Here is an 18,083-nt window from a genome sequence, read left to right on the forward strand (position 1 = left end):
GCACCTAATTAAACGAAGGACTCACAAAACGCAGACAACAGATAACAGGACAAACGTGATCTCGCAAGGGCAGGGCCGATCACTTCCTGAGGGTAGCAAGAGCTACCCCTGCTACCCGCAACAAAAAAAAAGATAAACTACTCAACTTAGTCATCGGGCAGTCGCACATCCAGTCAGCCAGGCAGTCGCACATCCAGTCAGTATCTGCAGAAAAACAAAAAAGACTAAAGCGCAAGTTTAAACATGAAAAAACAACAATTTTAGAGGAAATAAACATGAAAAAACAACAATACCAGAGGAATTAAATAGCCAAAAAATAAGCACCTAATTAAACGAAGGACTCACAAAACGCAGACAACAGATAACAGGACAAACGTGATCTCGCAAGGGCAGGGCCGATCACTTCCTGAGGGTAGCAAGAGCTACCCCTGCTACCCGCAACAAAAAAAAAAAGATAAACTACTCAACTTAGTCATCGGGCAGTCGCACATCCAGTCAGCCAGGCAGTCGCACATCCAGTCAGTATCTGCAGAAAAACAAAAAAGACTAAAGCGCAAGTTTAAACATGAAAAAACAACAATTTTAGAGGAATTAAACATGAAAAAACAACAACACCAGAGGAATTAAATAGCCAAAAAATAAGCACCTAATTAAACGAAGGACTCACAAAACGCAGACAACAGATAACAGGACAAACGTGATCTTGCAAGGGCAGGGCCGATCACTTCCTGAGGGTAGTAAGAGCTACCCCTGCTACCCGCAACAAAAAAAAAAGATAAACTACTCAACTTAGTCATCGGGCAGTCGCACATCCAGTCAGCCAGGCAGTCGCACATCCAGTCAGTATCTGCAGAAAAACAAAAAAGACTAAAGCGCAAGTTTAAACATGAAAAAACAACAATTTTAGAGGAAATAAACATGAAAAAACAACAATACCAGAGGAATTAAATAGCCAAAAAATAAGCACCTAATTAAACGAAGGACTCACAAAACGCAGACAACAGATAACAGGACAAACGTGATCTCGCAAGGGCAGGGCCGATCACTTCCTGAGGGTAGCAAGAGCTACCCCTGCTACCTGCAACAAAAAAAAAGATAAACTACTCAACTTAGTCATCGGGCAGTCGCACATCCAGTCAGCCAGGCAGTCGTACATCCAGTCAGTATCTGCAGAAAAACAAAAAAGACTAAAGCGCAAGTTTAAACATGAAAAAACAACAATTTTAGAGGAATAAAACATGAAAAAACAACAATACCAGAGGAATTAAATAGCCAAATAATAAGCACCTAATTAAACGAAGGACTCACAAAACGCAGACAACAGATAACAGGACAAACGTGATCTCGCAAGGGTAGGACCGATCACTTCCTGAGGGTAGCAAGAGCTACCCCTGCTACCCGGAACAAAAAAAAAAAGATAAACTACTCAACTTAGTCATCGGGCAGTCGCACATCCAGTCAGCCAGGCAGTCGCACATCCAGTCAGTATCTGCAGAAAAACAAAAAAGACTAAAGCGCAAGTTTAAACATGAAAAAACAACAATTTTAGAGGAAATAAACATGAAAAAACAACAATTTCAGAGGAATTAAATTGCCGAAAAATAAGCACCTAATTAAACGAAGGACTCACAAAACGCAGACAACAGATAACAGGACAAACGTGATCTTGCAAGGGCAGGGCCGATCACTTCCTGAGGGTAGCAAGAGCTACCCCTGCTACCCGCAACAAAAAAAAAGATAAACTACTCAACTTAGTCATCGGGCAGTCGCACATCCAGTCAGCCAGGCAGTCGCACATCCAGTCAGTATCTGCAGAAAAACAAAAAAGACTAAAGCGCAAGTTTAAACATGAAAAAACAACAATTTTAGAGGAAATAAACATGAAAAAACAACAATACCAGAGGAATTAAATAGCCAAAAAATAAGCACCTAATTAAACGAAGGACTCACAAAACGCAGACAACAGATAACAGGACAAACGTGATCTCGCAAGGGCAGGGCCGATCACTTCTTGAGGGTAGCAAGAGCTACCCCTGCTACCCGTAACAAAAAAAAAAAAGATAAACTACTCAACTTAGTCATCGGGCAGTCGCACATCCAGTCAGCCAGGCAGTCGCACATCCAGTCAGTATCTGCAGAAAAACAAAAAAGACTAAAGCGCAAGTTTAAACATGAAAAAACAACAATTTTAGAGGAAATAAACATGAAAAAACAACAATACCAGAGGAATTAAATAGCCAAAAAATAAGCACCTAATTAAACGAAGGACTCACAAAACGCAGACAACAGATAACAGGACAAACGTGATCTCGCAAGGGCAGGGCCGATCACTTCCTGAGGGTAGCAAGAGCTACCCCTGCTACCTGCAACAAAAAAAAAGATAAACTACTCAACTTAGTCATCGGGCAGTCGCACATCCAGTCAGCCAGGCAGTCGCACATCCAGTCAGTATCTGCAGAAAAACAAAAAAGACTAAAGCGCAAGTTTAAACATGAAAAAACAACAATTTTAGAGGAATAAAACATGAAAAAACAACAATACCAGAGGAATTAAATAGCCAAATAATAAGCACCTAATTAAACGAAGGACTCACAAAACGCAGACAACAGATAACAGGACAAACGTGATCTCGCAAGGGTAGGACCGATCACTTCCTGAGGGTAGCAAGAGCTACCCCTGCTACCCGGAACAAAAAAAAAAAGATAAACTACTCAACTTAGTCATCGGGCAGTCGCACATCCAGTCAGCCAGGCAGTCGCACATCCAGTCAGTATCTGCAGAAAAACAAAAAAGACTAAAGCGCAAGTTTAAACATGAAAAAACAACAATTTTAGAGGAAATAAACATGAAAAAACAACAATTTCAGAGGAATTAAATTGCCGAAAAATAAGCACCTAATTAAACGAAGGACTCACAAAACGCAGACAACAGATAACAGGACAAACGTGATCTTGCAAGGGCAGGGCCGATCACTTCCTGAGGGTAGCAAGAGCTACCCCTGCTACCCGCAACAAAAAAAAGATAAACTACTCAACTTAGTCATCGGGCAGTCGCACATCCAGTCAGCCAGGCAGTCGCACATCCAGTCAGTATCTGCAGAAAAACAAAAAAGACTAAAGCGCAAGTTTAAACATGAAAAAACAACAATTTTAGAGGAATAAAACATGAAAAAACAACAATACCAGAGGAATTAAATAGCCAAATAATAAGCACCTAATTAAACGAAGGACTCACAAAACGCAGACAACAGATAACAGGACAAACGTGATCTCGCAAGGGTAGGACCGATCACTTCCTGAGGGTAGCAAGAGCTACCCCTGCTACCCGGAACAAAAAAAAAAAGATAAACTACTCAACTTAGTCATCGGGCAGTCGCACATCCAGTCAGCCAGGCAGTCGCACATCCAGTCAGTATCTGCAGAAAAACAAAAAAGACTAAAGCGCAAGTTTAAACATGAAAAAACAACAATTTTAGAGGAAATAAACATGAAAAAACAACAATTTCAGAGGAATTAAATTGCCGAAAAATAAGCACCTAATTAAACGAAGGACTCACAAAACGCAGACAACAGATAACAGGACAAACGTGATCTTGCAAGGGCAGGGCCGATCACTTCCTGAGGGTAGCAAGAGCTACCCCTGCTACCCGCAACAAAAAAAAAGATAAACTACTCAACTTAGTCATCGGGCAGTCGCACATCCAGTCAGCCAGGCAGTCGCACATCCAGTCAGTATCTGCAGAAAAACAAAAAAGACTAAAGCGCAAGTTTAAACATGAAAAAACAACAATTTTAGAGGAAATAAACATGAAAAAACAACAATACCAGAGGAATTAAATAGCCAAAAAATAAGCACCTAATTAAACGAAGGACTCACAAAACGCAGACAACAGATAACAGGACAAACGTGATCTCGCAAGGGCAGGGCCGATCACTTCTTGAGGGTAGCAAGAGCTACCCCTGCTACCCGTAACAAAAAAAAAAAGATAAACTACTCAACTTAGTCATCGGGCAGTCGCACATCCAGTCAGCCAGGCAGTCGCACATCCAGTCAGTATCTGCAGAAAAACAAAAAAGACTAAAGCGCAAGTTTAAACATGAAAAAACAACAATTTTAGAGGAAATAAACATGAAAAAACAACAATACCAGAGGAATTAAATAGCCAAAAAATAAGCACCTAATTAAACGAAGGACTCACAAAACGCAGACAACAGATAACAGGACAAACGTGATCTCGCAAGGGCAGGGCCGATCACTTCCTGAGGGTAGCAAGAGCTACCCCTGCTACCTGCAACAAAAAAAAAGATAAACTACTCAACTTAGTCATCGGGCAGTCGCACATCCAGTCAGTATCTGCAAAATAAGACCAAAAAATTCTAAAGCGCAAGGAACGGCACATCTTGCTGTATTAGCTGTAATAACTGCAAGTTTCCGACTTCCCACTCGGTCCCTAAAAGCTGCAACACATTTTCATGGAAAGATGTCATGTTTTTGTTATCAGCTCACCTGCACTGAGTATCCATCGATATATACACACCCACAAACCTCGAACATCACGACCAGCAGCATGCAGGTTGGAAATCACTACCGTTGAGCCTGCTGAGTGTTGTATTTCAAATCCAATGGCACTTTCAGCTACTTGGGCTATTCGGGCCAACGTTTATTAGCATCAAATTACAGAGTTAGGAAGAAGGTCCCGTTTTAGAGGAAACCGCCGTATCAGGAGAAAACCTGGCTAAAACCTGACAGAACGACTATGGACTGGAAACCAAATGCACGTAAAGCCTGGTTAGCTAGCCTGAATCAAGAGGCGTGCAGTTTTAACACAATGCACAGAAGACCTGTGGGCGACCACCCTTTTCAACGTGTTAATGCAGATACTTCAAATTTCGCGCATTGTGCCGATCGACGACCACGTGATACTCAACGAAAAGACTCCCTCGGTGAATGGGAGTTACACACAATGTGAGAATGAAGATGTTGCGTAACACTCGGCGGACCACATTTCTACCATCCTCTTAACGTTTTGGCAGGAGCTTTCGAAGTGGTTGCGCAAATATTTTGCAAATTAGTTTGGCCGTTTAGAACAAAAGGGATGCATTGTGGCCAGGTCGATTCTTCGATGGGTGGCTTTTCTCGAACGACAGGGCGGGTAAGCCCCCGAGAATGATAAACTCTTTTGGCATATATATAAAAAGGAAATGATTGTCTCGTCATAAGTGTGAGAGCACCGTATGTTTTACGTAAGGTATGAAAAGTTTTTTGGCAGATAGTGAAGTGAAAAGTGCTGTAAAAGCTCAGAGCTGGGTAGTTTGTTTTAGGCCATTCGCAGTCGCCGCGTCAATCTGTTATAACATTAAAAGGGAAAAGAAATAAGAAATCCCGAGGACAGGACGTAGTAAATGTATGTCCGCTTCTGGGTCGTGAGAACTTTTCCCTACACACAACTGAATTTTCAATATGCGATAAGTGCCATTTCGGTACTTTTCAGAATGCTTCCCACTCTCTGTTTCCTGCAGTCAGTGTCTACAGTTTTATGGCATGAGTCAAAATAGTGAAAAGAAGTTTACGGACACATTGTACACGGCTAAAGCTCTTCAATCCTTCATAATTGTGTAAATTTTGCATATTTTCAAATAGATATGCCATTTTGGAAAGAAACCCTTCAAATGGGGCTGGGGATTGATCCAATGGAAGTAGAGGCGGGTAGGGTTGGATAATCATGAAACGGTGAGATTCCAATGTTATGCACCATTATAATTCAAATGAACAGTCGATTGCTGATTCTGCTCACAAGCATTGCACTCGAACAAGTTGTTGATCAGTACATTGTCTCGGACTGGGATAAATTAAACTACTGTATTACACAGAGGGTAAAAAAGGCGACTGAGGTAATTTTTGAGTTTATTTTGAATTTTTACAACAAAGAAAACGCTTAAGTAGTTTTAAACGATTGGAACAAGAGAAAAATAAATATGAAGTTTCAGATTAAAAAAAGAACCGAAACAGAAAAAGGTGAGTATCGAGTTGGCCCAGCAGTCTCGTACCCTTACTGGGAAGTTAGGGTGGTGAGAGAATTTGCTTTAGTCTCATATTCGATCCACTGAGCTACGGCTCACCTCGAAAAACACTTGGCAGGAATTAGATTATTAAACGTTCGTCAGTGATGGTGCAATTCATCAGTGTGATGCAATGCATTGAAATTCAGCCGCCTCCGAAACGGGCATCCAGAGCTATAGCTAGGTCTGCGCCTCTCCGCGCATTTCCAATGGAGCGAAGACCTAGACCTAGCCCTAGACAACAAATTCGGATGCAGCCTATGTGTGGGTTTTATTCTGTAGCGCCATCGTACGACGGAGATGTGCCAATGAGAGACATGTTAATATCAAAGTCCGTTTCTTGGTTGTGAGAACCTTTTCTTTCACGCAACTAAATTTGCAACAGACAGTAAGTGCCATTTTGGTACTTTTCAGAATCCTACTCTCTCTCAGTTGTCCGTAGTCAGTCTTTACAGCTTTAAACTCGCTGAAGACAACTTTCGTGAGTCAAATAGCGATTAAACAATTTAGGGACAAATGGTACACTGCTAAACCTCTTTCATAATTGTGGAAATGTTGTATGTTTTCGAATGGATATATCATTTTGGAAATTATTTGGACTTGGGATGCATCCGATGGAATTAAAGATGGGCAGGATTGGATAATAAATGGCAAGATTCCAAGGTTATGCATGATTCTTATTAAAATGAACAACGAATTTCCGATTTCTCTCACAAGCATATTCAATTGGACAAGATTTGGATCAGCACATTGTCTTTGCACTGGGGAAAATTAAACTACTGATTGATAGCGCTTTCCTACTCAACTGATTTTCTGATCTACAGTAATTTATTGTAACAATCAGTAATTATTGATACGGTGAATATAACTTGACATAATTATACATTTATGATTCACAGATCGGATGCATGAAAAGTGAAAAGTATATATATAACTTCAGTTTAAACAAATGAATTACATAGAGGGTAAAAAAAAGGCTACGGCTGTGATCTTAACATGCCTATTTTTTAAGTTTCTTTTTAATTTTCACATCAAAGAAAACTTTAAAGTAGTTTTAAACGATTGGAACAAGAGAAAAAAATATGAAGTTTCAGATTAAAAAAGAACCAAAACAGAAAAAGGTGAGTATCGAGTTGGCCCAGCGGTCTCGTACCCTTACTGTGAAGTTAGGGTGGTGAGAGAATTTGCTTTAGTCTCATATTCGATCCACAGCGTATTGATCAGCGCATTGTCTTTGCACTAGGGAAAATTAAACTACTGATTGATAGTGCGCTCCTTCTCAACTGATACTCTGATCTACAGTAATTTATTGTAACAATCAGTTATTATTCCTACGGATAATTTTACATTTATCATCAACAGATCGGCTGGCATGAAAAGTGAAAAGTATAAATCCTCTTCAGTTTAAAAAACATAATTACATTGGAGGGGTAAAAAAGGCCTATCGGTGTAATAATTCAAGACCGCATTTTCGTGTATGATGAATTTTCCGAACAAACAAAACGTTAGAGCAGTATTTCACGATCGCAAACATGAGAGAAATGAGAGAAAGTTTTATACAAAAAAGAATTAAGAAAAGAAAAATAGAAAAAGGAGAGTATCGAGTTGGCCCAGCGGTCTCGTACCCTTACTGTGAAGTTAGGGCGGTGAGAGAATTTGCTTTAGTCTCATATTCGATCCACTGAGCTACGGCTCACCTCGTAAAACACTTGGCAGGAATTAGATTATTAAACGTTCGTCAGTGATGGTGCAATTCATCAATGTGATGCAATGCTTTGAAATTCAGCCACGTCTGAAACGGGCATCCAGAGCTATAGCTAGGTCTGCGCGTCTCCGCGCATTTCCAATGGAGTGAAGACCTAGACCTAGCCCTAGACAACAAATTCGGATGCAGCCTATGTGTGGGTTTTATTCTGTAGCGCCATCGTACGACGGAGATGTGCCAATGAGAGACATGTTAATATCAAAGTCCGTTTCTTGGTTGTGAGAACTTTTTCTTTCACGCAACTAAATTTGCAACAGACAGTAAGTGCCATTTTGGTACTTTTCAGAATCCTACTCTCTCTCAGTTGTCCGTAGTCAGTCTTTACAGCTTTAAACTCGCTGAAGACAACTTTCGTGAGTCAAAATAGCGATTAAACAATTTAGGGACAAATGGTACACTGCTAAACCTCTTTCATAATTGTGGAAATGTTGTATGTTTTTCAAATGGATATATCATTTTGGAAATAAACCTTTCATTTGGACTTGGGATGCATCCGATGGAAGTAAAGATGGGCAGGATTGGATAACAAATGGTAAGATTCCAAGGTTGTGCATGATTCTTATTAAAATGAACAACGAATTTCCGATTTCTCTCACAAGCATATTCAATTGGACAAGATTTGGATCAGCGCATTGTCTTTGCACTGGGGAAAATTAAACTACTGATTGATAGCGCGCTCCTACTCAACTGATACTCTGATCTACAGTAATTTATTGTAACAATCAGTAATTATTGATACGGTGTATGTAACTTGCCATAAATATATATTTCCCATTCACAGATAGGATGGCATGAAAAGTGAAAAGTATATATCCTGCCTCAGTTTAAACGTCAAATGAATTAGATTGGAAGAGTCAAAAAAGGCTACGGCTACGGGAAAAGTTGAGTATCGATTTGGCCCAGCGGTCTCGTACCCTCACTGTGAATAATTCTGCTGCTACTTTTGAAAAAGACATTTTCCTTTGGTAATCTTTTTTTAATAAAAAAGAAAAGCAGTCATGTAAACTCTTAACTACGCAAGACAGGCAGTCACCTCTTAGTCTTTTGTTTTCAAGCAATGACCGCGGGAAGATACTGCGTCTCTCTAATATTGTCTGTGATTTTTGGCTCCTCCCATAAGATTTGGCCTGCTGAATATTGGAATTTGCATTTGTACCGTTGGAAATGCTTATTTGTTGAGTGTGAATGTTCCAGTGTCAGGTCTGTGCAAAGGGTTAAAAGGATAGCGCCCGGATAGGGCCTGGAAAGATAGGCCCGACTGACTAGACAATAAGTGCTTTCGTTGCTGTACATCTGAATAGCTTGTAAGTGTGACTGAAATTCACACACGGAGGTCTTGTGGTGGTCTTGCTGTATCTTATGGGACCTTGAAATGGTTTTTAACGGGTCTAGACCTGCAACACTGTAACCAGGAGCAGTGAAAACATTTTTTAAAAAGTAAAGCTGCAACGGAAAGAATGCCGCGGCCTCGAAAAGCTTTGAGTGACATTTTGCTAATTGGAGACAAGACGACAAGCGCAACAAACGCACTATTCTCAGTCTACTAAATAACATGGCGACAGACGGTCATGACAGTTCACGGCCAACAGACATGCCAGAGATCAGTGTTCACTGCTCACAGGAATGAAAACTAATTATGCTGTAATATTCACATCAACTGCTGTAAATTATGGCGTCCAAGCTGAAAAAGATAGCCTGTGACGTGAGCATTGATGACCCCGTGAGTTCGACTGACGATTCTGAACTGGGGAGTGAGGACATCGACTTGCAATTTACCGGGCGATTGTCTTTCCGGAAGTCTGCCCTTGGTGGTGACGACAGCGGTGATCTGTCCGCCGATGACGAGGACAGTGACAGAGAGAGTCAGCGTGGTGCAACCGGTGATGTCTCTCGTCGTAAAGGTATTGTTAAGACACTGATTAATAAAACAACTCAAAATGATGTTTCACATCACATGAATCATTCAATCAATCTTGTTTATTTTTCACATAACAATACAGTAAATATCACAGATTTACAGCAATAAATGTGGATGGGGACCTCTAAAAAGCAGAGCTTGTCTAGTAGTAGTGCCCCCAGAAATTAAGTTAAATAACAACTACAAACACACGCATAACGGTATACACACCCACACTTGTTTTACATACCTTTGTTCTCCTGTGGTTGAGGTAAATGCTCTTTTTTCTCCCACTAGGATAACTCCTTCGAGCTGTATTTTTGATGATGATTTCCTGGACTGTTCCTCTTCGTTTTATTACAGATAACCTTGACCCTTGAATTTTTCACTCTGTTTTTATAAAACTTATCCTCAGGCCATAATTTATTGATTAGGCCCTATTAGTAGGAATATTGCCGATTGGGAACTCACTGGTAAATTTAAAATTTCCAGTACCGCAGTAATGGAGTTACTGCGATAATATAGAGACTGAGTATACATGTAGCTCAATTCAGAGGCTTTGTACAGTGTGCCCTCACGAAGGACAGGTCTTTGTTCCTGACTGATATGTACATGCATGTACATATACATGTATTGAGTACATACTCTGTACTTGAAATGCAAGTGTATTTAAATAACAAAAATGCCCTCTGTGAGGGCGCTTCAATGCATGTAACCTCTCTCTTTTACAAGTGTTGCTTAGACTTGCAAGAGTAACGTGAAGCACTGGGATAACTTGGCCCAGACTCTGTGCTACATATTCCATGTATCTCCATACCCCTAAGTCCTGCCACCTGTTGAAAAAATGTGGAGAAGTTTGTATTGTCATTTTTGACTTACAAATTGTCACCCATAGTAATTCGTACATAACAAGCAGGGGAAAAACATACGGGGCATAACTAGATGTATGTACATGTATATACTTTCCATTTAAATTCTAAACTAAAAATGTGACTAGAAAACAAAATATTCAGCTGTGAAATACTGACCATAAAACCCTGAATCTCAAGATGGTAATTACAGGATTAAGGAAGGTGTACGTGTGTATACATACGTGTAGAACCCAGTCATTGTAACTTTGCCCCTCAGAAGTTAAGGCACGAAGAATATGCTGTTGATTTTTAGGATGGAGTTACGTGTACATGTAGGTTCCTGGCAAAAATTGCCAAGAGTAAGTGAATAACTTGAGGTAATTGAATTTAAAGATGGTTGCCACAGACTATTTCATGAGCTGGTTTCTCGTAACCAAAACATACAGCTTCCAATGCAGACAGTGTCGGCAGTGTCCACAGCCTTCAACTTGGTTCAAAGGCCAACAAGTTTCATCCTGGAAGGACCATCTTTGAGGTTGTGTCAGCCAAGACAATGAAAGATGGCAACTCTAGATTTGTCGTAAGTAACAAGTGGATACAAACAATTGATGCAGAAAATGATAAAACAATAGAGAAGGGGATGAAAATTGACAGTTTTCGTGAAAATGGAAATATCCAACTCCTCCGTCGTTGATAGTTTGTCAGTGTGTTACTGTTGGGTGCCCCCCCCCCCGAGATATGTCCTCTCTCCTGATTATGTCCATGGATATGTTCACCCAGTATGTATAATTTGGAACTTGGGACACAAACATTTTCTTGTTGAGCATGCTTCGGGCCCTTGTCATTCCTAGCATACATTAGCCTTCTGTCTCACCTGTTTGGAAGACCTGCATACAGACTGCAAAGTCATATTAGTATAATCTCTGCAATCCGCATGTACATGTAGGTAAAGATACTGAAGAATGGATCTATAGAACATCTCCATTTCTTTAGCTCTTTCTTCTTCAATGACACTGATAATGAGATCAGTGCCCAGATAACATGCTCGTTTTATCAACGTTACATTTTGGATTGCAGTTGTATACTGTGGCTGTCCTGAGAACAATTAAGAATGACACCTCACAAGCCACTGTTGAGAGGAGATACTCTGATTTTCACCAACTGAACACCAGCCTACGGAAGAGATTCCCACGGATAATGGAGAACATTGAGTTTCCAAGGAAGACTCTGACCCGAAGCTTCAAGCATGATTTTATCGCTGAACGGAGCCGGGCTTTTGAGGCCTTCCTGACATGCATCTACAAGTACGAGTGCATCCGCCTGTCGGCAGAGTTCCAGGACTTCTTCTATAATCATGACCTGCGGATCGCCTACCGCTATATGACCCAGGGCAACTTCCAGGAGGCGGTGCCCTTCCTGCAGAACACCCTCCACCTGCAGGAGAAGATGCTGGGGCCTGAGCATCCAGACACAGCCCGGACACAGTGCGCACTCATCGTGGCATACATGTCTCTGGAGGAGGGTGAGGCCCACGTGCACGGCTATGCCGAGTCGGCCTGGGAGACCATTGGCAAGGATGAAACGAACCCTTTCCTCATACCACTGCTGCAGATCCTGATTGGCATCCGATGGAGGCTGCAGCTGGACAAGCGGGACCTGGAGAGCCGGCTGACGCGCTACGTAAAACAGGACATGGCAGGACCCATCAAAATGCCTACGCTGGAGGATCTGATCATGCAGTGTCTCTCCCATATGTAGAGCCGCCATTGTTCCTTGGATGCACCCTCAAATTCTTGAACAAGATTTTGCAATATTTATTTCCTTACCTTGCAATGGAGGAGCCTGCTATTCCATTCACTGAAGAGGTTACAGGGCGGAAAGTTATTGTTTACAAGCAGAGCTTAAATAGTTCACCGCCTTAACTGCCATTTAACAATTTGGAAATTAAAAAAATCCTTAATCTTGCCTTTGTTTTCAGGCAATTTAACAAAACAAAGTTACAAAAGTTGTGTTACAATTGCACTTGCCAAATTACCCCTCATTTTGAGCAGATACAAAATAGTAAACAAGCACAACAAACTCAGTATTTGTACTGATCTCCACTGAGGCAGGAACGTGGATGTTTGGACTGTACTGGGTAGCCCTTTTTTCTCTTCATTATGTCTAGACAAAGATACCATACCACCTTTCAGTCTCAGGTGTATGTAAGGCCACACTTTTTTCTTTCAGGGATTACAGATCAGCTGGCTTTTTCTGTCCAAAGAGGAAATAAAATATTGTTTGATTTTGGCCCATTTTTAATTCTGTATTTCCACTGAATTTTTAGATTCTTGTAGCATAAGGGTCAAGAAAAAAATTAGGAAAAAAGATAACAATTATGAACACCATCGTTTACAGCAACACCACGCAACACAAAAAAATTACTTCATTTTCTCTGGCTTTTTACCAGTTTCCTTGTTTGTCAAAACCATCGGGACAGAAACATTGCTGACCTTGATTCAGAAGTACATGTGGATGTTTTCCTTTCATCTCCAACACTGCCTCAAAATGAGAAGAAAAATCTCTGTAATCTTAAAAACAGAAAGAAAGTGTGGCCTGAAAAACTAGGTATTAAACTGTTTGGCCGATTGGTATGTAGAATCCAGGTCAAATTGATACGGATGTTAAATTTTATCCGTTGCAACTCTGATATCTTACAGATTGTGATCATATAATGCATTGTGCAATGTTAGCTTTTATACTACTTCCCCTAACTTTTTAACGTTCTGGTTGTGATGGGGGAATATGGTTACCTTGAGACGGCTTCTGTTTGGGCTGACACCATCGCTTGCAGATTCAGGGTGCCAAAGGGGGCCACCCCCACCTCACCTCAAAGAAAAAAAAAATCGAAAAATAATTAGTGAAAGGTCTGTTTTTATTTCCCTTCCTTCTATATAAAAATGAGCATGTAAAAATCCCCAAAAATGTAGCTTCACCTCCCAGAAAGGCCATAAGCATGTAAAAGTATGTGAAAAAACTCCAGATTTTTGGACCCCCCCCAAGCAATGAAACAACTTTGCTCCCCAACTAACTTTGGTTGTGGATCTGCCCTCGGACACCATCGGTCAGTAGGTTTGCATAATACGTACACGCACTTGCACTTTGCTCATTTCCAGTCTGTGGTCTGTTATGGGGGGGGGAGGTATGTAGACTGTCCCCTTTCCCAACGTCCTCATAACTGAATGGTGATTGAGGTGGGAACAGCCTTTCTGTTCACTGATGATTGGGCTCCACTGGGGACGAGCGTACGTGTATATTTACAGTACTCGTTGATTAATAGCATTTTGTTATCCTTTGGTAATGAACTTTAGAATGAGTGTTTGTGAACTGCATGGTTAACTGATCTTTATGCATGAATTTTGCGGTGTGTTAGAAATGGAGTGTTCCTTTTAAGACTTAAAAGGATCGCAATAGTTTTATGCTGAATGAAAAGTTCCTTTGTTTCGTCCTGTCGTGTGTATACATACAGTATGTGTAAAGAACTATTTCATTGCTTGCCATAGCCCGAGCCATTCTTTTTAGACATGTACAGGTAGAAATTTTGATATGCAGTGCGCATTCCCCTGCTTGAAATGTGGTATTATTCCACAGTAGTGCTGGCCTTTCTGTAACACTGGATGAGATCATCCGTATAAGTACTGCCTTCGACGGATTAGTCACAGTCACTCATGGTGCCAACTGACTTTTAATGCGTGTCTGGTGTTTTGCCTGAAGATTTGTTTTAAATTGACACAAAAGCCTACAGGTGAAGATCCGTTTAAGAACACCTTTTTGCCGAGCTAGATGAGACGAGTTGCCATGTCTAAATTCATTTTTTTTTTCTGTCCTTGCTAAGCCATAATAGTTTTTTTACCGGAAGATACCAATGACCGTGTTTGGCTGATTCGTTGTACATTTCTAAACTACTGTTGTGACGTTTTGAATGTACATGCACCTTGCATTTTCTCTTGATCGTGAAGAAATCCACACAGCTTATTCATCATGTACATCTTGTAGCCGAATATTGTGAGTGAAATGGTGTGCAGAACTCATGTATGTGTAATTCTTCAGATGGGTTTGAGATGTTCGAACGCTGTAACAGTTAAAATGCTATTGATAATACATGTACATTTACTTTAATCGTTAAGTACACGTAGTGAGTTCCTCTGATTTTTGCATTTCTCTCCACAAACTTTCTTTTCAGCTGAATAGATATATTTTTAATGTAAAAAGCCAGTTTGTTTTTTTTTAAGTATCGAACTCATTTGGCCACGGTATATCAAAATGTCAATTGTATTTTATAATTTGTCAGTATTATGAAGGACACATTATATTGCTTCCTGCTGATGTTTTAAGATTTTACCTCTCAGCTGTTAGTTTGTAACTCAGCCTCGCCAAAGGTTGGCTAAAGGACAATCTCTTATTGTACATGTATTTTATTTTTGCTACTCAGGTTGCCTTATAAGATTTTTGTATTTAATTTGCCACAACAGTTAAAATGCTTTGGTTTCCCAATACATGCAATTTGCAAACGGATCTAAGCGTCCCGTTTGCAACAGCCTTTTGTTTTTTCATGTGTCACATTTTTCTTTTCATGTTTGGCGAAATGCATGGAAAGAAGAGCCGCAGAGTTACAACAAGCGGCTTGCCTTAAACACTTACATGTACATGTACTTGCTTCATGTTAAAATGTACAACCGGTGCACTACAAATGAACTATATAAACATTTATTTATGATCTTCTGGGCTGGACGGGCAAACGTCGTGGTTTCACTTTGCAAACGCCATTGGTCACTGTTTCAAACACCGTGGTTTTAAGTTAGAAGTCAACTCGGGCTCATTTTCCACTCGACTGAGTTTAAAAGTTGAACCTCGATGTATGCATGAACCATGGCGTACGAGGTTTTACGTTTTATAAGTAGAATCGGGACATTAGAAAGTTGAATCACGAACTTTGAAAGTTGAACCATGACATTTTAAAGTTAGAGTGCGATGTTGAACCACGACGTTTGCCTGCCTGATTTGTAATACCATATCTATCTTATCCACGGCTACAATTTCAGTCCATTGATTAAACTTTACGTTTTGCTCTTTAACGGTTACTGGTGCTTTGATGTGTTATGTAGAAATTGTAGGCATTTTTATGAAACAAAGTGTTGTAATTAAAGTACTTATCGTTCTCAGTGAATGTGATCGTGAAAGATAACTAAGCTTAACGTTAGACTCTGTGTATGTTGGTAACCTTGTAGCGTCTTTCAGGCAATCTTTTCCCCCTCAATATTTCCTGAATGTGCATCATGAAAGTCCGACTATTTTTGAGTTATCCTGTGCAAGACACTCTTTTTCTGTGAGAAGCAATTACATACTGTGCGAAGTTTGCACCCTGAAAACTGTGTTTATCAATTAAGCACGATCTCGCTTTCAGTTTGTAAACATGCGTAGAATCTAACTCCTAAACACCTTTAGTTTCTAAGCACTTCCTATCAATACTCTCAACTTGTTTAGTATTTAAATATAAGCTGGTAACGAGAGTGAGTGTGTATAATCGATAACGACGTTCGCTGAACCTGTAATTGTTGTGATCAACAAACAAAATGCCTAAAATGTGGTGAATTCGTCGTTGTTGTCTGATTCTAATGATTAATAACTGTGTACAAATGTAATACACATCATATCATCATGTAATGGTTGGCAGCGTAGACACTGGTGTAATTATATCGCAATCCAGATCTTAGTTTGCATATTCCACGCGCTATTCAACAGCTGAACAAGTATCACAGACACGTCTGTGAACATTAACAAAATGATGAAAACATGAATTTTCTCTTGTGAATAGAGATGACACACTTTTCAGCTGTGCGCGCTAAGAATTCAATCCCACCATGTCTCCCTGGTGTATAACGGTCTCAGTTATCCGGGTTGCTGATTTTTGTTTCTTCAGGACGAATTCAGCGCATAATGAAGCAACGGTGTTTATATTGTCATGTGCTCACTTACCCGCGGTACCAGACTTTCAAAAGATCACTTTAATACAAGTAACAGTCCATTAATATTATGGAGCTATACAAAAAGCAATCCTTTGGTAGCTCCGTGGCCCTATCTGATGTGCTTTATCTATCGTCACTGCTTTCATAAATTGGCGAAACAGCGTGTGATTTGGGAATGTTCATTGTTAATAAAACAGTACAAAGATATTATGTTACAAATTATAAAGAAATTGTTTTTCCTTTTTTATTAACATACTGCTAAATTAAGGCCTACTTACTCGAACAGCTATTAATCACTTAATAGCCCTTGAACTGAACTAGACGTATGGGTTTGCAAGTCCTCCGTTTAGTCTCGGTACTTAAAACAAAATGGACTGGAAGAAATTGGCACAAGGATCCAAAAGTTATTCTTAGCCTTGAAAGGTTCATGCAGAGCGTTTGGGGGCTACCTCTCTTAAAAATGCACCTTTTTTTCATATAGTGATATTTTAAAATGTGTGGTTGGTACTTTCAAAGGTAATTTGGTTCCTTTTAGTTTTTATACTTATGATAGTGTCCATGTTCACGAGCAAAACTGTGATATTTTGGGGAGAAAACCTCACTGTTGGCCATTTTGATATTTTGCTGTCCTGAAGTACCCTTGTGATGATGATTTATTGTTGTGTATGAAAAAGTGCATGCGGGAGAACGACGCTTTTCTCAGAGTCAATTTTGGGTTCTCAATTAAAGAAACCTGTAAGCGAAACAGTGTCTTCCCTGAATGACACCATAGGCAACCGCTTGAAAGATTTTTCATTAAAAAGTGCATTTTCCCGCCTTGAGCACAAACACCCTCTCATCGGTCGAAAAGAGCCATGTGGGTTGGGAGGTTTCATTTTGCTTGTAGCGACGCCCCTGTAACGTGTGCATTTCTTAGTCGTTCGTATCGACTTCCATATCTGCCGTCGCCCGTTGTGCAGCGCCCTCGCTTTTGTTTTTTGTTTTTTGGTTTTTTTTGGTCACACTTGCACAGTGCTAGTTTTCACTTTGACCCTTGATCTTTTCACATACTTGTTTGATCGATCCGCCATGCCTGTCTGTCCATCCACGATATCCCAGCAGATCATACTCCCGGAAATACAAGAGTAACTTTGAACTGAATGTATATAATAAATTAATTACATTGTTTGGTACCTTAATATCTTTTATAATAGGCGAACTGATTCAACATTTTTTTGAGAGCGGGTATACCTACGATGAAATCTGCGGTATAGGTATACTCCAAATTAGTTATGACTTGTGTTGCACGTAGGCATACAGAAGTTTTTTAAACAGTGCTATGTTACTTTGTTAACCTCATAAATAGTGCTAACATGCAGGGCTACCTGTGCTCATTGGCCTATCCACCATGGCACACACACACACACGCAAAATCAATATTTCCGGAAATTAAACCAGGTAATAATTGCCCCAGCATTCAACAAACAGTTACTATCCACAGTCCAATTGACAAAAACAATTTGCTGT

General features: G+C 40.2%; 1 protein-coding gene across 1 annotated transcript; it reads left to right on the forward strand.

Moving 5' to 3' along the window:
- Positions 1-8,336: 8,336 nt before the first annotated feature.
- On the forward strand, positions 8,337-16,807 carry snx21 (sorting nexin family member 21). The gene is made up of 3 exons (XM_022254836.2): positions 8,337-9,725; positions 11,019-11,152; positions 11,650-16,807. Exons 1-3 carry the CDS (start codon positions 9,494-9,496, stop codon positions 12,328-12,330), a joined length of 1,047 nt encoding a protein of 348 aa, XP_022110528.1. The 5' UTR covers positions 8,337-9,493; the 3' UTR covers positions 12,331-16,807.
- The last annotated feature ends 1,276 nt before the right edge of the window (positions 16,808-18,083 follow it).

Source organism: Acanthaster planci, linkage group LG06 (assembly GCF_054643075.1).
Source record: "Acanthaster planci isolate LZ-2023a linkage group LG06, COTS_SCS, whole genome shotgun sequence".
NCBI lineage: Eukaryota > Metazoa > Echinodermata > Asteroidea > Valvatida > Acanthasteridae > Acanthaster > Acanthaster planci.

Coding starts and splice junctions, on each gene's coding strand:
- snx21 (XM_022254836.2), top strand. CDS start 9,494: ATGGCGTCCAAGCTGAAAAAGATAGCCTGTGACGTGAGCATTGATGAC. Junction 9,726..11,018: donor TGATGTCTCTCGTCGTAAAG/GTATTGTTAAGA, acceptor CAAAACATACAG/CTTCCAATGCAGACAGTGTC. Junction 11,153..11,649: donor ATGGCAACTCTAGATTTGTC/GTAAGTAACAAG, acceptor TTTGGATTGCAG/TTGTATACTGTGGCTGTCCT.